General features: G+C 40.9%; 1 protein-coding gene across 1 annotated transcript; it reads left to right on the top strand.

Moving 5' to 3' along the window:
* The first annotated feature begins 432 nt into the window (after nucleotides 1-432).
* Nucleotides 433-13,586, top strand: LOC308523142 (uncharacterized protein). The gene is made up of 5 exons (XM_081096839.1): nucleotides 433-625; nucleotides 4,116-4,242; nucleotides 4,844-4,936; nucleotides 8,899-8,972; nucleotides 9,590-13,586. The coding sequence occupies exons 1-5, from the start codon at nucleotides 611-613 to the stop codon at nucleotides 11,174-11,176; spliced, it is 1,896 nt and encodes a 631-aa protein (XP_080952965.1). The 5' UTR covers nucleotides 433-610; the 3' UTR covers nucleotides 11,177-13,586.
* Nucleotides 13,587-25,164: the final 11,578 nt, after the last annotated feature.

Genomic DNA, 25,164 nt, shown 5'->3' with positions numbered 1-25,164 from the left:
ACGTGAAAAATCTTGTTCACTGTGTTGTGAGTCCCAACTATTGGAATATATCAGTGGCTGAAGTGCAGGTGGAGGTGCGGACTTGTGGGGTCTGGGAGAGGCTGGGAGAGGAGCAGGTCGGGGAGAGGTGGCCGGGAGTCTGGCCAAACATCATTTTTTTTAATGTTGTGCTCCAGGTGATTCAAAATTGAGGCCAATGTTTAGCGGAAGGGCTCTCTGCCCCAGTATATTTGTGAAGAGCTGGCTTTGGTCCAGGGGAGGTAACTGGGTGCTCTGTTTGGCTTGAGAGGAGCAGAACAGTCCACATTGGCATTGCAGTGTCAGAATTTGTGCATGTGTTGAAGGGCAGAGCACAGGAAAGAAAGTAGAGAAAAAACTCAGTTTGGTCTTCATGTAGGATCTCATTGTTTCTGAATCTCTCCTGTGACAAAGGACAAGGAAGTGTGACATTTTTCATCATTTCAAGTTCCTTCTGCCTGTGAGCGTGGTGGAAGCAGAGGAAGAGGCTGTGCTTAGGCCTTTGAAAGCATATCCTCAAGACGCAGATGTGATTCCGCAGCATAAGATCGCCTGAGGAAACCACCCGGAGCAGGAAGAGGAAGAGGACAACATGGCTGCTCCTCAGGTAAATGCTCTGTCTTAGGTCAGTTGTGTTTGCATTTCTTTCTAAAGTTCGTGGGTTTAGAAGCTGGAAACCTTTACTTCTCTACTTTGATGGTCCTTCCTAGTGAGGTGGTTTTCAAGTACTTACTTTGTTTTTCTTAGGATTTTCTATTACCTCTTTAAAATGCTACTGCGCCTTTTACTAAAATGCTACTGGCATATGACATTTTTCCGTTTCCCAAGATATAAATCAAGAGGAACCTTCAGAGAAACTTCTGGGTAAATTTTGTTAGGCTTATGCTGAGCATAAAGAACAACACACAGAAGACTGGAAGGTCCTCTGAACCAACTCAAGGATGGCTCTGATTGGCTGCTTTCATAAGCTTGGGACAAAATGCGCCTTTTGAAAAAGGCCCGTTGGTGGAAATTTCCGTTTCAGGGTGGAGTGATTTCCTTTTCCGACTGGGGTGCCTGGTTGTTAGCGCCTGTGCTGTGGGGGAAATAATGATGGTGTAGTTCACTGGAGCCACCCCAGGAAGGTCCTTCAACTGCTCATGTGCATCAGCAGTTTTGACATCTATAAGGATGCAGGCCTTTAGGAGGGATATATTGTCAGCTACCTCTGGGATTTTGAATGGGGGTTGAGGGGTGGTGACATTTCTATACAGTCTCTAGAATATTTTTCTCTTATTTATTTATTTAAATTTTTATTTTTTAAAATATATTTTTATTGATTTCAGAGAGAAAGGGAGAGGGGGAGAGAGAGAGAGAGATAGAAACATCAATGATGAGATAGAATCATTGATTGGCTATCTCCTGCACGCCCCCTACTGGGGATTGAGCCTGCAACCCGGGCATGTGCCCTTGACCGGAATCGAACCCAGGACCCTTCAGTCCACAGGCTGATGCTCTATTCATTGAGCCAAACCAGCCAGGGCTATTTTTCTCTTTTTTTAAAAAAATATATTTTTATTGATTTCAGAGAAAAAGAGAGAGAAACATCAATGATGAGTGAGAATCATTGATTGGCTGCCTACTGCATGCCTAACACTGAGGACTAAGCCCACAACCCGGGCATGTGCCCTGACTGGGGATCGAACTATGACCTCCTGGCTCATAGGCTGAAGTTCAACTATTGAGCCACACCGGCTGGGCAATATTTTTTTCTTTTGTCGCACAGTTTTCTGTCCATTGTCTCCATCCACATCCCCTATAGGGCATGATGAACTCTTGCCATAAATTAATGACCGTTGTGGGGGAGGAAGATACTTTCTTCTACCTTCAAGGTTCTTTTGGTTGGTCTAATCAGATAGACATGAGACAGATTGCAAGGGAAAATATTGAAATTTAACAGGTAAAATATGTATGGGAGCTCCACATACATGAGAGAGTCAGATACCTCACATTCACAGGTTCAGAGACTGAAAGGGAAATTTAGCATATGAGACATTCTGAGCCTGGGATGAGGTAATGCACTTTGAAACTTCAGAAGATCTTTGACTGGAGATCACATGTTCAGGAGGTATTAGTTTGCCTACCACCTAGATATGTAAATAGTCATTTTTGGTTTTAACACGTATCACGGGCCAGGCTCCTAATTTAAATTCTTCTAGGTAGTTAAAGGGGAGAGCAGAAGTTTCTTTTGAACCCACAGGGTTTTGGTGCCTTTAGCTCAAAATAATCCACACACCATTGAAACATAATTTAGGGTGCTTTGTTCTGAACCCCTAAGCCTTCAACTTAACAAAAATTATCTTGATTGTTGAAAGTATTACAGATGTCCACTTTTTTCTCCCTACATCTTCAACTTTTGAAAATATTTTCTTTGTGACATGGGAAGGAATTGATAACCAGGATTTCTATTGAGATGGGGTGTGAAGATGGAAAATGTACATTTTAGATTTCGTATGGCTACAACATCAGCTCTGTAGAACAGGATTGAGAAAAATCTACATTTAATCAGGATGGCCTTAGTGGCTCAGAGAAGATCAGAAAGTTCTGAAAAAGAAAAATAATTAGAAGAGACTTGCTCACTACATTGGCAAGAAAGTCTTACTTTTTAAATGCACTGTTAGATTTATAAAATATGGAAGGTATATATGAATTGAAATTTGGATAAAACTAATGTTGGTGATGATGTGTCCTTCCATGTGCTTCAGTTACATGATGTCACTTCCTTTAAACCTGACTTTCACTTGGTGCAGATGTTCTCGAATTATAGAGTTAATATTTTTTCTTTATCCCCAATAAGAGTCTCACAGAAATATTTTTTTAAAATATATTTTTATTGATTTCAGAGAGGTAGGAAGAGGAAGAGAGAGAGAGAGAAACGTCAATGATGAGAGAGAATCATTGATTGGCTGCCTCCTACATGCCCCCCAGTCTCATAAATTTGTAAGATTTATGGGGTTCAAGCCCGCAACCCCTGCAATCGGCTGTGAGTCGAACTGTGATCTCCTGGTTCATAGATAGACATTCAACCAATGAACCACACTGGCCAGGCCTCACAGAAATCTTTTGAAAAATGTGCATAAACAATCACATTCATCTGAAAACTCTTTTTTCTTTTTAGTCTCTCTTTGCTTGTAGGTTGCATTGCAAAATAAACGCTCTCATTTTTGTTTACCCAGCTATAGAAGCTTCGCAGTTGGAGGCTTTTATCAGTCAGGCCTCAGACCTGTGAACTTTTATTGTATTTCGCAGGCATCACAGACACATACTAGGTAAAGTTTAGAATAATACCCCGCCTCTGTCATTTGCTGGATGTTTTACAAAACAGTCTCATGAAAAAGGAAGAATAATATCATTGTTCTCTGATTTCTTAATGAGTTTTGTTAATTAATTTATAGAAAACTGTTAGAATATTATCTAGTACATAGTAAATTTTAGAGAAGAACTGTGGTTGGTTGGCTTACTAATTTATGAGGCCTGTAAATTCCATAAAACTCTTCAGTCAAAATCCTGTATACGAATTTTTTTCCTGTGTTTGTTTACTGGGTGCTATCTAAAGGAGCAGTTCATGGTTCAGACACATTGGCGTCCGTAGTTAAAAGTGAGCTGGTTAAACTTTTGGAAACTCAGGCCCCTCCTTAGAACTTCTGAATAAGAATCTGCATTTGTTTCCATCTCCACTTTATTGTTGTACATATTAAAATTTTAGAAGTACTGTTTAGTTTTCACGGAGAATGAATTCTCAACCTAAGAAATATATATACTTGATCCTCTATGATTCAAATATAGCACTCAACATAGGATATGCCTATGTTGGTGCCTTTATTTTTAAAATTTATCTTCCAGAAAAGTAAAGCTTCTACGGTGGTTTTGTGGATCATATGTCATCCTCCTTTCTCAAAATACTTTAGAGAATGTTAGTGTCAAAATGATCTCATTGGATAATTCAGGATACTTTAAGTCAAAACTGGTTCCATTAACTCTGTTTTCATATTGGGTCACATGATGAGCTCTACCCATGGCCACTTGAGTAATTTCTTTTTTTTTTTTTTTAATTTCAGGGACAGTTGACCTTCAGTGATGTGGCCATAGAATTCTCTCAGGAGGAGTGGGCGTGCCTGGACCCAGCTCAGCGGAAACTGTACATGGACGTGATGTTGCAGAACTACAGGAACCTGTTATTCCTGGGTGAGGACCACTTCCTTCCAGAATTTCTCCTCTACATGTAGTGTTTTGTTTTCTTCATTAGTACAGTGTCTGCTTGTAGCATCTGCTTTTTATGATAGAATTTCAGATCTGTGTTCTCAAGGAAAGAAATTGGTGTTTTGCTATTGTACTTGCAAGTGGAAATCAGGATTGGAAAACTTTAAATGTAGTCTCTGGTATGGTAAAGGTGCTGTCAAAAAATAATATTTGGGGGGATAATTTTCTAGAATACTCTGGTATTCTAAAATGTCCTATCCTGCCACTTCTTGAGCACAGGGACCAGTTGGAAATTGGAGAATCTCCATTAAAACTCATGTTCCGCTGAACCGGTTTGGCTCAGTGGATAGAGCGTCAGCCTGCGGACTCAAGGGTCCCGGGTTCGATTCCGGTCAAGGGCATGTACCTTGGTTGCAGGCACGTCCCCACTGGGGGGCATGCAGGAGGCAGCTGATCGATCTCTCTCATCGATGTTTCTGACTTTCTCTCTCTCTCCCTTCTTCTCTGTAAAAAATCAATAAAATATATTTAAAAAACAAACAAACAAACAAAAAAACAACTCATGTTCCTTTTTTCTCATAAACAGGTCTCACTGTGTCTAAGCCAGACCTCACTTTTTTGGAGCACATGGAGGAGACCTGGGACTTGGAGGAAGAAAAGACTGTAGCCATCCACCCAGGTAGGCGGGAATGAAGGAAGCCGCTGACCCAGGTGGGAGGCCAAAGGTCAGAGGAAATCAGACCTTAAACTATGGTCTGGAAAGATCTGTTTTAAGGGAAATGATTTTTTAGAGGATGAGGTTTATTTCTGTTTCTGTGTTAGAGGGACAAATCCTCTCCAACACTTAGATGACTGTCATCTCAGGATTCTCCTTCTGCTCCTTGATCTTCCATCACATTTGCAGTGAGAGCCAAAGTCCTCTTCAAACAGAATAATTTCCTTGTAAATTATTCTTTATTTCAGTTAGTGTGAGGGTGGTATGACCTGACTGCTCTTGCATTTTGTTGGGGAGTGTGGGAAACTTTGTGAATCTTGCTGAGGAATTCTATGTTAAACCAGTTTTTAAGTCTGTTTTCTGCCTCATGTAAGTAGTTTGTGAGAGAAGTGGTTGAGATACTAGAATTTGGTTCTCACATCCCAGGAGCACTGGGGATAGGTGTCCAAGTTATCTTATTCTTTCTTCTTCATGATCAAGTCTGTTGCTGATGTTTCTATTTAAATTCAGATACTGTATTCTTCAGTTCCCAATCTCTGTTTGGTTCTCTTTTATATTTTTAGATGCATTTTTAGTTTTGTCATGCATAGCTTTGATGGTAATAGTTTTCTATGTTTTTTGCTCTATTTTCCAATTGAGCCCCTTTAAGATGGTTATTTTGAATTCTTTGTCAGGTAATTAATAGATCTTCATTAACATAGGGCTGACTTCTGGAGACTTACTTTGTTCCTCTGGTTGGACTATGTTTTTCTGTTTCTTTGTATGCCTTGTGATCTTTTGTTGCTATTTAAGGTCATGAGAAGCAGATGCCATCCATTTCTTTATGAACTTGCTTTGTATAGGAGAACACAAAGAACAATGAGTTGTGGTAGATTTTTAATGGCCTGTCCAACCTATTCTGGAAAATGTAATCAGTGTGTATGTGTGTGTGTGTGTGTGTGTGTGTGTGTGTGTGTGTGTGTGTGATTTTTTAAAATACAGGTGGCATACTGCATATTAGTTTCAGGTGTCCACCCCAGTATTTATATAACTTAAGTGATCATCCTAATAAATGTCATACCCATCTGACAACATGCATAATTATTAGAATATTATTGACTATTTTCCATGTGCTACACTTTATAGCCCCATGACTATTCTATTACTACCAATTTGTACTTCTTAATTCCTTTATTTTTATCATCCAACCCCAAACCAGCTTCCCTACTTTCAACCATCACAATGTTATCTATGTGTATGAGTCTCTTTCTGTTCCGCTTTCTCGTTTATTTTGGCATCCACATGATGTGAATGTTGATATACTTGAAGTTGTCCCAGAGGTACCTTACACTGTCATAATTTTTTTGGGTGCTTTTTTCTTTATGCTGTTTTGATTATTGGTTTCATCTACTGTACTATTGATTTCCTTGTAAATTTTTCTTCATTTTAATTAGGATGTGCTTCATTTATGAGTGGTTCTTTTTTGGGGGTTTCCATGTTCTTTTTTTTTTAAGCTTTGGAAGTTCTATGTTCATCTACTCTTCCCCTAAGTTCATTGAGCATTCCTCTAAGTTTTGAACTCTGCATCTAGTAGATTGCTTGTTTCGGTTTTGTTTAATATTTTTCTGCAGTTTTGTTCTGTTCTTTCATTTTGGACATGTTTTGTCTCCTCATTTTGGAAAGATCTCTGTGTTTGTTTCCATGTATTAGGTCGAGCCGCGACATCTCTCAGGCTTGGAAGAGTGGCCTAATGTAGTCGATGTCTAGTAGCATCCAGTGGCATAGCCTCCTGTTTACCTGAGCTGAGCATTCCAGGTGCACCCCACCATATGGGCTATGTATACTCCTGTTGTAGTTGAGCCTTGATTGCTGTTGGAATTTCAGTGGGAGGGATTTATGCCAAGGCTCATCAGTTGAAAAAACTTGCTGTGACCATTGTGGAGGATTAGCTGTGCAGGGCTCACCTGGTGGAGCAGGACTTACTTCATTGTGGTCTGGTGCCTGCTGAGTCTGCACCTTGAGCTTATTGCTCGTGGAGCTGGTTTGGTTGGTGCTTCGACATGGTCTGAAGGTGTCTGCCACGTGTGCTGGCTTGGGGCCTCCATGAAGTGCAGGGCAAAGTCAACCACAACCAGTGCCTGTGTTCTACCTGGGATCACCTGGCATGATCTATAAAGGGATCTGCATATCTCTGCTAATTATGCTGAGGTTGGAGTTTCTAAGGCAAGACCAAGCTATGAACCAAGGCCAGCTGCCACTATTGCCGAGCCTGGGAACACTTGGCGAGAGGTATGGCACACACTGAAGCCAGATGCTGCTTGAGTGTATGCCAGTCTGTTTATATTGAAAAGCCAGTGAAAACAACTTGGGTGGGCCTACAAGTTGATGGTGTGGGGTCTCAGGAAATCTCCAGGGTGGGACAAGCAGTGTGAGCCAGGTAGATGGAGTTTTAGATATGGCACCTGCCTACTTGCTCTGTGGGGAAAGGACTCAGAAAAGGAACAGTGGCTTCTACCAAAACTTCTGTCTGGGAGAAAGCTTCTTCAGCTCTCATCTTAATGCCAGAGACTTCAGTTCCTCCCTGTATATCCCTGGCTGATTTCGAATTGCTCCTTCAGCACTGGGACTCAGAGGGAGTGAGTCTGAGTATGTCTATTTGCAGTCCCTTTAAGAGGAACTGCCTTGGACGCCAACAGCTATCCTTCATACTCAGCCACAATCCCCACTGGTTTTATAGCCATAATTAATGGGGACATCTATTCCCGACCCTGGAAACCTGGGCTGGTGGGCCTAGTGTGGGGCTGGGTCCCCTAGCTCCTCAGAGTTGACCTGTGCAGCTGAAATGTCCCTCACGATTTTTCTCCGCCCTGTGGGACCAGTCCATTCAACATCTTTGCACCTCCTATCAGTCTCAATGAGGCTTCTTCTTTATAAACTTAATTGTAGGACTTCTGTTCAACTAGGTATCAGGTGCTTCTGAATGATGGTTTTTCTGTAGTTCCATACTGGAGAGAAGCCTTAGTTGTATTTTTGACGTGGTTGTGGGAGAATGCCGGTACCACATTTATTCTTACCACCATCTTGACCTGAAGGTTGTATGTGTGTTTTGTATAATTTCCCAATTATATATAGAGCTCATGATGGCTTCCTACCCCTGATGGATGTCTTCAGCACTGTCGTCCCTCTGGTGCCTGAACACTTACTTTTTTTTTCTTCACAGCTGCCACAATGCATTCACAGGGTATTGCCATTTCCTTAGCAATCTGTATCATTCAAAATAGAAACAAGTCTTTCAGGCGGTCGCAAAAAAACAACAAAAAAAGACCATGAGACTCACAGTACACTCATTTCTCTTCTGAGAAGAAACTGAGAATTTGGAGTTATCCCACAGTCATTTTGTAGTGTGCCAGGGAGGGTGAGCAAGTGTAAGCAACTTTTCTTCTCTCTCTGATATGATATTTTTGTTTTGTGCTTTCTGGGGGCTGTAGTGGTCTTGAGCTGGCTTCTGAAGTACTCTAGAAGGCAATTGGTTCAGTAATTATTGGTAACTTAACATATCCATAGAGGTGCTTCCTATTCTGCCATCTGAAATCTTTTCTTTTTTTTTTCTTTTTTTTTTCTTTCTTTTTTTTTTTTATTGCTAAAGTATTACAAAGGGTATTACATATGTGTCCATTTTATCCCCCCGCCCTAAACAGTCCCCCAGCCTCCCCTATCCCCCAGTGTCTTATGTCCATTGGTTATGCTTATATGCATGCATACAAGTCCTTTAGTTGATCTCTTACCCCCCTACCTCCTGCCCCCCAACCCTCCCCGGCCTTCCCGCTGCAGTTTGACAATCTGTTTGAGGCAGCTCTGCCTCTGTATCTATTTGAAATCTTTTCTGTACGTTAGAATTTAAAGAATATTTACCTGAGTGTAGTGTTTGATAATTTGGTATATTTCAGCTATATCTTCTCAAGCCACCCAGGACTTGTTGCCAAAGTCAGGCATAGAAGATTCATTCCACGAAATGTTCCAGGTAAGATACCGAAGATGTGGCATTGAGAATTTACACTTAATGAAAGTTTTGTAATGGGCAGGGAAATATGAAGAGAAAAAAGGATGTTATGAGGGATATAAGCAAACAGAGCAATTTCCCATATAAAAATCTTGTTGGCAAAAGACTTTTTAGATATAAAACATATTAAAATTTTCTACTCTAAGTCACTTATATTGGTACAACATGTGTTTCTGAATGTAAAGTCCAAAGATATTTTTTAAAAAATACATATTCGTACATAGTCTCTGAAATTAAATTTGTAATATCAGAGAAGTAAGCTAGTCTACTGTGCAGATTGTCCATTGGATGATTTAATGTAGGGTTTGATTAAGTAAAATATTTCTAAAAAATCAGATTGAAAAAATGAAGATAGAAATTATAAGTATGAATTTGTAAATCCTTAACCAAGTTTGCATTATTCTTTCACAGATACATATTCTTTCTTATTCCAGAGTCTTTAATTTTTATGAGTGTGTTAGGGTTTATATTCAACCATCATGGTTCAGTAGATAGCAGAATAGGTAACTGGAAACAGCTTTGCATGCGCAATGTTAAATGCCATCACTAAAGGCCTTTCTGTCTTCAATGATTACCAGAGTACGCATAATGAAGAGAGAAGTCTCCAGTGCAATGAATCTTGGAAAAACATTAAACAAGAGTCAAATTCTGATAACCATCAGACAACTCAGCTTCCACAGAGAAATGATAAGTGTCCGAATGTCTTTGATAAAAGCTCAAATATTGTTATACCTCAGGATATTGATAGTGTAGCAATGACAGACAAATGTAACGAATATGCCAACTCTTTTGATCAGTCATTAAATCTTACTGAACTTAAAAATAATGATATTGGGGAGGAGCCTTTCCGGTGTAATCAGTGTGTGAGAGTCCTTAGTCAATTATCCAATGTATATATGCATAAGAAAATCCGTGCTAGAGAGAAGCCTTACAAATGTAAAGAATGTGATAAAGTTTTTAAGTTGCATTCCCATGTTATTGAACAGCAGACACTTCATACTGGAGAGAAGCTTTATAAATGCAGAGATTGTGGCAAAACCTTTAACAAGTGCTTAAAACTTAATGAATATCAGAGGCTTCATCCTGGAGAGAAGCCTTATAAATGTAGAGAATGTGGCAAAGCCTACAAGTGGTATTCGAGCCTTACCAGTCATCAGAGAATTCATTCTGGAGAGAAGCCTTATAAATGTAGAGTATGTGGCAAAACCTTTAACGTGTTTTCAAGCTTGATTCGACATCAGAGTATTCATACTGGAGATAAGCCTTATAAATGTAGAGAGTGTGGCAAAGCCTTTAACTGGTATTCAAGCCTTACTCGACATCAGAAAATTCATACTGGAGAGAAACCTTATGAATGTAGAGAATGTGGCAAAGCCTTTAACCGGTGTTCAGACTTGACTACTCATCAGAGACTTCATACTGGAGAGAAGCCTTATAAATGTGGAGAATGTGACAAAGCCTTTATCCGGAGTTCAAGCCTTACCCTTCATCAGAGAATTCATACTGGAGAGAAGCCTTATAAATGTAGAGAATGTGGCAAAGCCTTTACCAGGTGCTCAAAACTTACTGAACATCAGAGAATTCATTCTGTAGGGAGGCCTTATAAGTGCAGAGAATGTGGCAGAACTTTTAATGATTGTACAAGCCTTATGAAACATGAGAGAAACCATACTAGAGATAAGGCTTATACATGTGAAGAATGTGGCAAATCCTTTAACTGGTATTCCAGCCTGACTCGACATCAGAGAACTCACACGGGGGAGAAGCCTTATAAATGCAGAGAATGTGACAAAGCATTTTACCGGTGTTCAGACCTAACCAATCATCATAGAATTCATACTGGAGAGAAGCCTTATAAATGTGGAGAATGTGGCAAAGCCTTTAACTGGTATTCCAGCTTTACTCAACATCAGAGAATTCATCTGGAAAGAAGTTTTATGAATGTAGAGAATATGGCAAGGCCTTTACCCAGTGCTCAGAACTTACTTAACTTCAGAGATTTCACACTGGAGGAAGGCCTTATAAATGTAGAGAATGTAGCAGACCCTTTAAGCACTGTTCAACTCTTACCAGATATCAGAGGTCTCTTACTAGAGAGAAATCTTATAAATGTTGAGAATGTGGCAGATCCTTTACCCTCTGCTTTAACCTTACCAAACATATGAGAATGCATACCTGAGAAAAGCTTTACAAATGTAAAGAGTGTGACAAAGCCTTTAACCTCTGCTATAGCTTTACTCAGTATTGGAGAATCCAAACTGGATAGAAGCAATGCAAATGTAAATAATGTGGAAAAACCTTTAGCTGTTGCCCAAATCTCACTAAGTATATAGAATTCAGACCAGAGGGAAGTGTAGAGAACGTGGAAAAGCCTTTCCCCCAGTGTTGGAACCTTAGTCCATATTACATAAATCATGTTAGACTGAAACAATACAAATAAAAAGAATGTGGTAAAATCTTTAACCGTTAAACAAACCTCACTGAACTTCAGAGAGTTCATAGTGGAGAGAAATCATGCAAATGTCAAAAATGCAGCAATGCCTGTATTTAGCATTTATATCTTAATTGATAAATGAGAATTTATACTGGAGAGAAACTTAAAAATTTAAAGAATATGGCAAACCCTTTTGCAGGACGTACAGCCTTTCTCAATATCAGAGAATGCATACTGGAGATAAATTCTATATTTGTTATAAATGAAGAAAGATTTTTGTCCAAAATACACACTTCAGAAAGCCCCACAGAATTTACCCTTTAAAGTGACTTTAAAGATCTAGAAAATCTAGCAAAGTAGCTAATCAAAATTAAATCTAAAATATCAGAAAATTCACAGTAGAAAGTAATGTCAACACTTTCAAATATGAGTAAATCCGAATACTTGTTTTAGAGAACCCAGTAAATAAAGTTATGTGGCTTTTTAGTAGGAATCAAAGTACCAAGGGTATGGATGTTTGAATAGATGTAATTGCTTACACTGTATCCTTTTTTAAAAGTTATGATTATGACAGTATTTGTGATTTTTTTGAAACAAAGTATTATTGGCTTAAAATCTTAATTCACTTCATAATTTTATAAATGATTGTAATGTGTATTTTGACTAGTGGTAATATAGTGGGTTTGTAATGCTATGTTTAGACTATGTGTGGACTTAATATATTCTCATTGATAAAATGAATGAACATAAGTGTATTAATAGTGATGTGTAATGAATGAGGTGTTAACATGCCTTGAATGTTAATGTTTCCCACCTCATTCACCGCTGTGGGTAACAATTTGTAATGCACTGGAATGATATTACTAGAAGTCCTTTACCCAGGGACCTTTAACCTTATATATTGTGTAGAGTTTCCCCAGAATTTATGTTTTCTTCTTTCTGTTGTACCTACAGGGACATTATGATGGTTGCAGTAAAGATCTAGTGGAAGTATTTGTAAGAGTTTAGCTAAAATACTTTATGATGTTTCTGCATTGGCATTTGTCTTGTGTAGCTAAGGAGCCTTGACTTGAACTCCATTTTCCCTCCAGTGCACACACTAGACACCAACTTACAGTGTCACAATTAAATGTGTAAGGTTTTGATATGACTTCTCAAGAAGCCCTTGAGCACTATAGAGTGTTGTGTACCTCAGGGTCTTTATTTTGTATGCCGTATATATAAGATTGCTGAAGAGTTTACCAAAACCTTGCTGATTTTCCTTTGAATATAACAATCTGGACCTCAATTGAGAACCCCAGGGCACTCCACATGGTGTTCCTAACAAAGGCATGCACTCTGGGTCCTGCCACCCTGTGCCTGCAACCTGTCTTGGCATCCTTGTGTAGCCCCCTGCAGGCATATTGTGTATTTCCTCCAGGCCTATGAGTTATAAACTGGTTTTTGCCAGTTTACCTTGTGGTCTTCTGAGTTACTGCTGGTTACCATTCAGTACCAGTGAGCTTTGCTTAACAAATGCTAATTTAACAAATCTTAAAAAGTATGATTAGAAGCCCTATTTTTGGAATTCTGCCTCATGATTACATTTTAGCCTATATATATTTTTCACACTTCCTTTTTCTGAGCCTATGTAACAGATTTGCATGGTTTTGATATATACTGCATGTAATATGTAAGTATAGTAACAAAGATGTGATTTAGGAGTAAGAGGATTAATGAGGAAGTGGGTGTGTATGTGTGTACACATATCTTTAGAAAAAAAGGATCTAAATTAGTAATTTAAAAATATTTGTTGATTTACTAGCAAGCTAGAAATCTTACAGGTTTATAATGTGAATCATCTTTTATACATTACAGTGAATTTCTCCCAAATCTGATGATTCTTGGTCTGAGAATCTCCCACTGCAGTTCTGTCTGTTTACATTTCTGTGTCTCATGTAAGATCTAACGTATGTTTTCCTTGTTCCATAGTGGATGAAATGTTGCTTATATGTCGTGCTTGGAGATTTTAAGAATGGCTTTCATTGAATTCAATGGTGTACAGAAATATCCTGAAAATGGTAATAATTGGATAATGAGCAAATGAAGTCGTAGTTTGTTTAATACACTTTATTTCATTCTTTCTATTAAAGAGAAACTATGTAAGTGGACATTCCTTTGGTTATTGTTTTTTACTTATTATGTCACCAAAGTTATTCACTCTTTTCTGCCAGTTTGTTTAGTTGAAAACTTGGTAATGTCCCAAATCATGGTACTGTTCTGATAGTTATATGAAGGGAATAAGCACTTAGGACACTACTTGGTGTGTAATTGATACTCCATAATTAGGAGGAAAATATTCCAGTGGGAGTGATGTAGTTTTAAGTAGATGGAAAATATTCAGTATGAAAAATTGATATGAATTAAACATGTGGAGGGGATACCTGTTTCCAGGCTGCAAAACTGACTCTAAAATTATTAAGATAAATTGTATTTCTTTCATTTCTTAATTATTTCCAGTTCCTTTATTTCTTTTTATTCTCAGTTACATGGACATCAGAGCCATTGTCCTTTGAAGTGCTATGACTATACCATCTCAATACTCTCCCCATCCCACATCATCCTTGCTGATCATTGTAGGTACTGATCAGTAGTTTAGAATTTATATAGTGGTGTGAGAAGCATCAGAATGTGTTGAAAAATTTGGATTATATGTTTTATGAAAAAGACAGCTCACAACTCACAATTTCATGATGAAGCCTTTCTTTCTGAATGTGAATACTGAATACTGGAAAACATCAGAGTAGCATGTGTGTATTTGAAAATGGGAATGATCTGCCTGGTTTCAATATTTGTTAGAATCCTGAAGAATTTTTATTTACTGCAACATCATTATCATCTCCTTTACTGCAGTGGAACCCAGACAAATTCATCTGAATATAGCCAACCATTGATCATTCTTTTTAAAAAATATATATGGTTTTATTGATTTTTAGAGAGGGAGAGGGATAGAGAGATAGAAACAGAAATGAAAGAGAAACATTGATCAGCTGCTTCTTCACACCCTACACTGGGGATCGAGCCCACAACCTGGGCATGCTCCCTGACCAGGTATCGAACCCGTGACCTCTGGGTGCATGGGATGATGCTCAACCAACTGACCTATACTAGCTGGGCTGTTGATCATTCTTTCTAGGCATTCAAGAAACCATGGTAGCTTTTGATTTGAAATATTTTCTTCATGATTTTGGGTGCAAATTTATTATGTATGTTCACAGCATGGCCATAATTGTGTCTGTTTGCACATATGTCCATTGAGTATCTTCCAGTCCATCACCATGGGCCCAGGATTTCTAGCTGGGCAGAGCTTATAGTAAAAACCCAGTGTCCTGTACTGGATCTTGCACATGCTGTTTAATATGAGAGTTTATGTGCATATGTTGGCTCAGAAGAACAACACAAATATCACATAAAGTATAGATACTGGATACTGTCCTGTACTTCCTAAATAGCTATATGCTTACTGTATGCAGCATTCATGTCTACTACTGAAGTTTTGTGTTGAGAACTTACTATCTGGGGAGTTGTTCCACCATTTTTATTCTGTACAGCCCAAAGCACAGGGCTGAACACATTCATAGGAACAGTATCTTAGCTAGATGGGTGTTGCTCCGTTTTCTGGTATAAAGGTGAGGAATTCTGAGGAGGTCTAGCAATGCAAATGACAGATAAATCAATTTTTTCTATTCAGCTAGTCATTGCAAAAACAATGAGGCATTCATGGTGCTTACTGTGCAGGAACTTACAGTCTAGAGCAAATGACTAAATGGTTGAATTCAGGACTGTGGGGTCAGTGCCAGGAAGAGGTGGTCCCCTGGAGTCTGGCTTATTTTTGGTCAATTTCCTTTTCCTATTATGGGAGAACTGATGTCACTTTTTGAAAGGCTATCAACAGGAAGAAGAGGTGTGTTTATTTTTAATAGTAGTATTCATATTTCTATTTCTTTTACATAGTTAAATACAAAATAGTTTCAAATACAATAGTCTCAAAAACCCCTCTATGTGTATTCATGAAATTGTATGTTATGCTTTAAAATACACTATTAGTGCCACACTGGCATGGCTCAGTAGTTGTGCATCGACCTATGAACCCAAAAGTTCACGGTTCGATTTCTGGTCTGGGCACATGCCCGCGTTGCAGGCTTGATCCCCAGTGTGGGGTGTGTAGAAGGCAGCCAATCAATGATTCTTTCTCATCATTGATGTTTCTATTTCTCTCTCCCTCTTCCTTTCTCTCTGAAATCAAGAAAAAAATATTTAAAAAAATTTCAATACACTATTAGGTTGAACAGAATAAAATAATACAAACCATAAAAGTTAAGTTTTTTTGTGTGCAGGCCTAGGAAAGCCCAAGCTGAAAATAAGAAGCAAGAAGGGAAGTGGAGGACCCACTGTCTGCCTCACAGGTGCCCATAGCCATCCCTTCTGGGTTTTGTCCAGGTCCATAGGCATGTGGCATTTTATACAACAAGAAACAACTCTCAGAAAGAGAAACTAAAAAAATCAATCCCGTTTACCATTGCAGTAAATAAATAAATAAATAAAGTAAGTAAGTAAGTATCTAGTAATAATCTTAACCAAGGAGTTAAAAAGCCTCTACTCGGAAAACTATAGGACACTGGAAAAAGAAATAGAGGAAGATACAAACAAGTGGAAGCATATACCGTTTCATTGATTTTAAGAGTTAACATCATTAAAATGTCCATACTACCCAAAAGTAATTTCTAGATTCAACACAATATGTATTAAAATACAAATGGCAGAGTTCACAGATCTGGAACAAATTCCAAAAATTCATATGGAACCAAAAAAGACTCCATATAGCCTGAGCTATCTTGAGAAAATAGAACACAGTTAGAGGGATGACCACATGGGATACTGAACTATACTACAAAGCCATTGTCATAAAAAAAGCCTGGTACTGGCACAAGAACAGGCATATACAGTAATGAAAAAGAACAGACACCCCAGAAAATAACCACACCATATAGTTAATTTGACTAATGAGGTGAGAGCATACAGGGAGTATAGACAGTCTCTTCAATAAATGGGAAAATTGGATGGTACACGCAAAAAAAAAAAAAAATGCAATGACCATCAAATTATATCATACACAAGAATAGACTGAAAAATGAATAAAATCTTTTAATGTAAGCCACACAACCAGAAAAATCCTAAAAGAGAACAGAGGCCATAATATCTCAGACTTCTCACCAAGCAGTATTTTTGCTGATACATCTCCTAGGTTAGGGAAACAAAGGAAAAATATATGAATGGGTCTATATCAAACTAAAAAGCTTCTGCACAGCAAAATAAACCATTGGTGTGTGAAAAGGGAACCCACTGTATGGGAGAGCATATTCTTCAATGATACATCTGGAAAGGGGTTAATTTCCAAAACATATAAAGAACTTACACAACTCAACACCAGGAAGACAACCCAAATAAAAATTTGAGCAAAGGTCCTGGATAGACACTTCTTCAAAGAGAATATACAGATGACCAATGGACACAGGAAAAAATGATTAACATCAGTAATCTTCAGAGAAATGCAAATTAAAACAACAATGAGGTATCACCTCTCACCTGCCAGAATTGCTACGCATCAATAAATCAACAAACAAGTGCTGATGAGGAGGTGGAGAAAAAGGAACCCTAGTTCACTGCTGGTGGGAATGCAGACTGGGGCAGCCACTGTGGAAAACAGTATGGAGTTGTCTTAAATAATTAAAAATGGAACTGCCTCATCACCCAGCCATCCCACTTATGGGACTATACCCTTACAATCTTAAAACACCATCAGGAAGAATATTTGTACCTTTGTGTTCATAGCTGCATTATTTCCAATAGCTAAGATCTAGAAACAGCCCAAGTGCCCATCATTAGATGAGTGGGTAAAAAATCCTGTGGTACATTTATACCATGGAATACTATGCAGCAGTAAAAAATAAGGCTCTCTTACCTTTTGGGACAGCATGGAGGAACCTGGAGGTTATTATGCTAAGCGAAATTAGGTAGTCAGAGAGTGACAAATATAACATGATCTCACTCATGTGCAATCTACTGAACAAAATAAACTGATGAACAAAATAAGTCTTGGAGACATGGCTACATAAAACACAGACTGACGGATGGCAGATGGGAGGGTGTTAGGAGGGATGAGATTAATCAGTGAGCATATATGAATAGTCCATAGACACAGAAAATAATGTATTGAAGGCCTGGAGTTGGGCAGGAGATGGGTTGAGGGTGGCAGAGGGGGAAATCTAATACTTTCAAAAATAAAGATAAGTTTAATAAATATATGAGGAACAGAATTGAACTTCTGTGTGCTCATAGGCATGTGAGGCTGCTTTGTCAAGGACAGTAATCTGAAAATTGCCATGGCAAAGCAAATACTTGGTCTGAGAGCCGTTTTTGAAGGCAGCTGAACTATAAGTTATTCTGTGAAGCTTTCCAAGCTTCATTAGGCAGAGGGGCCAATGAGTGGTGAAACCGCCATGTTAGAATGAAGTATAGAATCAGATTCAGGAGACATCACAGGGGCCACTCCAAGTAAGGAGCTGATGGGTGCCTTGTGTATTTATATTACACATGGTGATTCTGGGGCGGCGGGGGGTGGAGGGGGTGGGTAGCCCCTGATCCCCCATCTGTTGTTAGGTCATCTGTATTGTTGGAAGTGCCAGACTCAAGTCTGAGAAGTTCCCCAGGTGTGCACATGTGAAGGTTTTGGCAAAAGGAAAAGGAATTAATGGTTGAGGGTGTACAGCCTGGAAGTACCAATGCCAGTATGAGGGAGGACTGATTCATGCTACGCATCCTGCTCCCAGCTCGGCTGAACTCTGAACTTTGGGACGTGGGCTTGGTTGAGATGGGAGTCAGTGCTGGTGAAGGGAGAGCATGTGACGGCAGGATTTGGATTTGCCCCTGGGTGGGGCCCTTGTGGGTCAGATGTGCTCATGTCCAGCCTTTGGAGGGGCCTCTAATGGCGCCGGCACTGTGGTGAGTTATAAAAAGAGTATGTCTGGTCAAGGAGGGCAGGGTGTATTGTGGGCCTGGACGAATGAGGGGCCAAAGGAGGTGTGAAATCTCTGTGTTCTTAGGCCACTCTGTCCTTGGGGAAACACAAAGGTGACAGATGAGAAAAGGGCTCTAAAATTAAATGTGTGGACGTGGGAAACATGATGGAATTTTAGGCTCTAGTGCATTTGCAAGAACCATTTTGCAATTATTCACCTGCAGTGAGAATGTTTAATCATGGTGTTACACAACTTCATATCCCAGGAGCACCCAAATGACCATGTCTGCACAAGTAAACAATCCACATTCCACGGTGCATGTGAGAGCAGGAGACAGAAACCTTCCACTCTGTCACTGTATAAAGAGTTTCAATAGGGTGTTTTATTCATAATCACCATCAGACCTGTGTTTTAGGCATGCAGTACATCTCCTTCTAGAGGTATGAAAGCATAACCTTCATTACTGTTGATTAAGAATGCAGTTTCATTCCTAACCAGTTTGGCTCAGTGGATAGAGTGTTGGCCTGCGGACTGAAGGGTCCCAGGTTCAGTTCCGGCCAAGGGCACATGCCAGGGTTGCGGGCTCGATCCCCAGTGGGGGGTGTACAGGAGGCAGCCAATCAATGATTCTCTCTTATCGATGGTGTTTCTATCTCTCTCCCTCTCTTCCTTCCTCTCTGAAATCAATAAAGAAATATATTTTTTAAAAAAGAATGCAGTTTCATTAATAGAATGTCTGATACAATGGCATTTGTGTGACTATTGAACCAAGTACAGACTTAAAAATTTTTTTTTAAATAGCCCTGGTGTTTTGGCTCAGTGGATAAAAAAAAATCCAGTTCTTTCATTGATATAAAAGAACCTCTTTCTTTACAATCGTAGCATACCTACTTTGTACTACCATTATTCTATGGACATTTTTATGAAGAGACAGTCCTTTCCCCACTGTATGCTCCTGTATGTTCTTGGATCCTGTGTTGTGTACAGCTTTCTCCATCTGGTTTGGTTGGTATGACAGGTGCAGGGAGCAGGATTTGAGACTTTTCTTGCTGTTTCCTGCTGTTTTGTTGTTAGGTTTTTTTTTTTATTATTAATTTGTTTTTACTGGAAGAAGTCACTGTTGAGTGGCTAGCACTCAAGGGCTCCTGACAGCCCCTAGCCAGGGCTTCCCACAGCCTGGATTCCTCAACCTTTTCTTTTCATATATATATACTAGAGACCCGATGCACAAAATTCATGCAAGGGGCTTGGCCCTTGCTACTGTGGCGGTTTGCCTTGACCCTCGCAGCCCTGGCTTTGTCTGGAAGGATGTCCAGAAGGTCATTTGGCTGTCTGGTATAATTAGCATATTAAGCTTTTATTATCTATACTAATAAAAGGGGGACATGCAAATTGACCATCCCTCCGCTATGCCCACCAGCCAATTAGGGTGAGTATGCAAATTAACTAAACAAAGATGGAAGTTAATTTGCATGCACAGGCACGGAGGGAAGACTGAAGGCACCTGCCCCAGCAAAGACTGAAGGCTGAAGACTGAAAAAGACTGAAGACTGAAGAGGCTTGGCTTCTCCGCTGCACCCGGTGTCAAGTGCCCCAGAGATGATGGCGGCTGCAGGCCCTGGGACCAACATTGCAGGGCGAGAGCAGAGTGGGTGGCTTGGAGAACTTTGCAGTGTGGGAGGCCGCCAGGAGGAGAGGAGAAAAAGAGAGCTGGCGGCTTGGAATTAATTCACAGAAGAAAAAAAATATCATGGAAAAGAAATAGGTGTGACCTGTTCAGATTAAAGTAATCAGGTACACCTTCTCGGTGATGGTGATGGTAACATGTGAGATAGAACAGAGTGTGAAACTGCCTGGGGTCATAAGCAGCATGTGGCCCCCAAGGGTGTAAGGAGTCCAGTGAGTGAGAGCAGCCAGGGAGTGGGAGATGGGTGGGAAATTAGGTGAAAGAGGGAGCAGAGGCCAGATGCCCACCATGGTTTATTCAGATAAATCTTAAAATAATTACCTTGGCATGCCCAGCCTACATGGCTCAGTGATTGAGCATGGACCTATATACAAGGAGATCGAGGTTCAATTCCCTGTCAGGGCACATGCACGGGTTGATCCCTGGTAGGAGGCATGTGCAGGAGGCAGTTGATCACTGATTCTCTGATGTTTCCAGCTCTCTCTCCCTCTCCCTTCCTCTCTGAAATCAATAAAAAAATATTTTTAAAAAATTACCTTGCAGCCTGAGTTTTCCCTAAGTCATGTTTAGTTATGTTAACCATTATCATTCCAGGATTACGTGGCGTCTGTGAATGGGATTAACCAGCATTCCACCCAGGTGAACACTGTAATTTGTTGATAAGAATGTAGTTACAATAGGTCGTAGTAATCTACGTGACCCTTGATGTTCGCTAAGGTATGTCAGAACATTGTACTAGGGCTAAACAGTATACTTTGCACTTAAAAAGAAAGTGTTTTCATAATATTTTTTTCAGAAAAATAATGTTTATTAGTGTAAGTTGTGAATTTAATAATCCTATACTTTGTTGTCTATGTATACACACACACACATAAAATTGTTATGTGGGCATAAATGAGTTGATGGAAGATAAATTAAGATTACATATATCATTACCTAGCCCAGTCCTGGACTTATATTTAGTAATATTAGTTTATTTCCTTCATCTTTTACATGTCAGGCACTGCATTAGACACTTTATTTGTATCTTACATAAGACAGTAAATTTATTTTATTTTGCCTTCATCCACATAAGAATGGGAAATATAAAATTATTTTCAAGTCTCACAAGTAACATTATTTTATACTATAAAAGGAAGTGTCTAAAATACCCTGGAAATGTAAGCCAAAATGAAATACATAGCAAGAAGATTTTATAATTTTCTATAGGAACGATATGAACAAATGTATGCCAGTAATATAGATGACTTCCACAATTGGTGTAAATTATTATACACAGTGGGGCAAAAGTAGGCTTACAGTGGTTCATATGGAAAAAGACATGCAGGTTATGATTATTACAATAGCTTTATTAACTCTGTTTTGCATATTCACAACCGTAAATCTACTTTTGCCCCACCCTATACATAGGAGGTTTTTACAACAGCCTGGTAATACAGCCAGTTTTTCCCTACCTACAACCTCTTGCCTATCACCTGAGGCAAGGGCGCTCAATCTTGGCTGCTTATGAGGATCACCCGGAGAGCTCTTAAAGTCTCCATGACCAGGCCTCTTCTGAGATCAAACTCAATCTCAGGGGCAGGGGCCTGGCATGTCTGCCTTGAAAGCTCCCTGGGTGGTTTCAGTTGGGCAGGCAAAGTTGAGAATCACTGTGCTAGGGTCCTCTGTGTAGCAATAGAGGGCTATCTTCAAAACTGCATGCACTTGGCTTTTCAAAAAATGTCTGTCCCTTTTCAAATCCTACTCTGCTTTCAAGTCTTCAAAGAATTGGCAGCTGCATTGTGAAGCCTTCCCATTTGACACAGCCTTTGATATTCAATCTGCTCTGTGCATAGCTTTATTATAGCTCACACAGAAACAGTCATTCCTAATGTGAGGAAAAATGAAATATTTAACTGAAGGCAAGTTCCTTGAGGGCAGGGAGACAGATGGATAGATGATAGATAGGTAGATAGACAGATAGAGGTATCCTATATAATAAGACCCTAATATGCAAATCAACCAAATGACAGAATGACCGGTTGCTATGAGCAGGTCCTAAGCTGGAAGGTGGATATCTCCTGAGGGGTCCTGGACTGACAGAGGGTGCAGGCCAGGCTGAGGAACCTCCTCCACCCCCCAGCCCCCAGTGCACCGGGCCTCTAGTCCTAATAAAAGAGAAACATGGTAAATGGCGTAAGACCGCTACCCTTCCCATTGGCGAATCAGCGAGATATGCAAATTAACTGCCATCCAAGATGGCGGCCGGCAGCCAGGCAGCTTGAAACTAACATGAGGCTTGCTTGCTTCAGTGAGGGAGGACTCCAACGTTCCCCGCCTGCCTTGCCGGTCTCTGAGCTTGCAGTTTAAGAAACACTGTAACAAATATAGAAGCTAAACAAAACCCCAGAAACCTGCTTTCAGCGAGCCCGGGATCTCAGAGCTGGAGTTATACATTGTTTCGATTATAGAACCGAAACAAACCAGATACCTGCTTTCAGGAGCGGAGGCCTAAGAGCTGGAGCCTCAGAGCTAAAGCTGGCCCAGAAAAAAAAAGAAAAAAAGAAAAAAAGGAGCAGTTGGGAGCTTCAGTCGGCCTGAAAACAGACCCCAGCCCCTCACCCAGACTGGCCAGGCACCCCAATGGGGACCCCCACCCTGAAGGGTGTGTGACCAGCTGCAAACAGCCATCATCCCCTCACCCAGGCTGGCCAGGCATCCCTGTGGGGACCCCCACCCTGATCCAGGACACCCTTCAGGGCAAACCAGCCAGCCCTACCCATGCACCAGGCCTCTATCCTATATAGTAAAAGGGTAATATGCCTCCCAGCACCCGGATCAGCAGAGCCGCGAGTCCTCCCAGCACCAGGATCAGCGGAGCCGAGAGGCCTCGCAGCACCGGGATCAGCGTGACAGGGGGCAGCGCCCAAACCCCCTGATCGCCCTGCGGCTCTGTGTGTAACGGTGCGGCACCTCAACCCCCTGATTGGCCCTGCTCTCTGTGTGACAGGGTGTGGTGCCCAACCCCCCCAACCCCCCATGGGCCCTGCTCTGTGTGTGATGGGGTAGAGCCATAACCTCCCCATCGGCCCTGCCCTGAGTGTGACAGTGGCGGTGCCCCAACCCCCTGATCGGCCCTGTTCTGTGGGTGATAGAGGGCGGCGTCCCAACCCCCTGATCCGCCCTGCGCTGAGTGTGACAGGGGGCGGTTCCTCAACTCCCCTATCGGCCCTACTCTGTGAGTGACAGGGGGGAGCTCCTCAACCCCCTGATAGGCCCTGCTCTGTGCATGACAGGGGGAGCTCCCCAACCCCCTGATTAACCCTGCTCTGTGCGTGATAGGGTCCGGAGCCCCAACCCCCCTGATGGGCCCTGTTATGTGCGTGACAGGGGGTGGCGCCGCAACCTCCCCATCGACCCTGCCTTGAGTGTGACAGGGGACGGTGCCCCAACCCCCCAATCGACCCTACCCTGAGCGTGACTGAGGGTGGCATTGCAACCTCCCAATCTGCCCTGCTCTGTGCATGACAGGGGAAGGCGCCCCAACTCCCCAATCGGCCGTGCTCTGAGCCCGACCAGGGGCTGCACCTAGGGATTGGGCCTGCCCTCTGCCACCTGGGAGCAGGCCTAAGCCAGCAGGTCGTTATCTCCTGAGGGGTCCCAGACTGCGAGAGGACACAGGCCGGACTGAGGGACCCCCTCCACCCCCCCAAGTGCACAAATTTTTGTGCACCGGGCCTCTAGTACTATATAATAAAAGCCTAATATGCTAAGTATAGGGTTGTCCAATCAGCTGTTCCACCAATCAAAGTGTAATATGCTAATGATATGCTAAGGCCATTCAACCACTCTTTATGACGTGCACTGACCACCAGGGGGCAGATGCTCCAACCAGTAGGTTAGCTTGCTGCTGGGGTCCTGCCAATCAGGACTGAACGAGACAGGACAGGCACACCCTGGAGCCTTCCTGTAGTTCCTCTCCAGCTGGCCAACCTCCCGAGTCCCTCCCTGGCCCCAGTTGTGCACTGGTGGGGTCCCTTGCCCTGGCCTGCACCCTCTCACAATCCAGGACCCCTCAGGGAATGTCAGAGAGCCTATTTCAGCCTGATCTCACAGGCAGGCTGAGGGACCCCACTGGTGCATGAATTCATCCACCGGGCCTCTAGTTTTCATATATATATATATAATTTCAGAGAGGAAGGGTGGGGGGGGGGGTCAATTGGGGAAAAAGGAGACATATGTAAAGCTTTAGATAATAAATTTTAAAAAAAGTTCACATCTTTTAAAAAAAAGAGAGAGAGGAAGGGACAGGGAGAGATAGAAACATCAATGATGAAAGAGAATCATCAATTGGCTGCCTCCTGCAGGCCCCACTCTGGGGATCAAGCCCTCACCCGCGCATGTGCCCTGACTGGGAATTGAACCGTGACCTTCTGGCTTATAGGCCCATGCTTAACCACTAAGCCACACCAGTCGGACCTATGGACATGCATTTTAAATTATCTTGGGTATATGGGTGGAATTGTGTCATAAAAATAAGTTAATTTTATTTTTTTTGAGGACTTGCCAAGCTCTTCTCTAAAGCAGCCACATCATTTTATATTTTCACCTGCAATGCACAAGGGTTTTAATTTCTCAACTTTTTCGTGGCATCTCATGGTTTTGATTTGCATTCTTTAATGACTAATAATAGTAAGCATTTTTTCTCATTTGGTGTTTGTTCACTGGCATATCTTGTTTTGATAATTGTCTATTATTCATTTGTTACATATGTATTTATGTTGGGTAATTTATCTTTTTTGGCTTGTTTTAAGTATTCTTTGTTTAGGTAAATTTAATACAATTTCCCCCTATGTTGTAGATTATCTTTTCACTTTCTTGATAGTGTCCTTTGATACACAACTTTTAAATTTTAACAAAATTTTATTCTGGGAAGGGTTGAGTGAGCTTTTTGTTTAATATCTAAGAATGCATTGCCCAGTCTAATGTTAGGAT

This window comes from Myotis nattereri (assembly GCF_964212035.1).
Source record: "Myotis nattereri genome assembly, chromosome: 8".
Taxonomy (NCBI): domain Eukaryota; kingdom Metazoa; phylum Chordata; class Mammalia; order Chiroptera; family Vespertilionidae; genus Myotis; species Myotis nattereri.
The sequence above is the reverse complement of the archived record's forward strand: the minus strand, read 5'-3'. Positions and strand labels throughout refer to the sequence as shown.

Excerpts from the sequence above, each read along its gene's own strand:
- LOC308523142 (XM_081096839.1), top strand. Across the intron at positions 4,243-4,843 it reads CAGGAACCTGTTATTCCTGG|GTCTCACTGTGTCTAAGCCA; the intron begins GTGAGGACCACT and ends TCTCATAAACAG. Across the intron at positions 8,973-9,589 it reads CATTCCACGAAATGTTCCAG|AGTACGCATAATGAAGAGAG; the intron begins GTAAGATACCGA and ends AATGATTACCAG.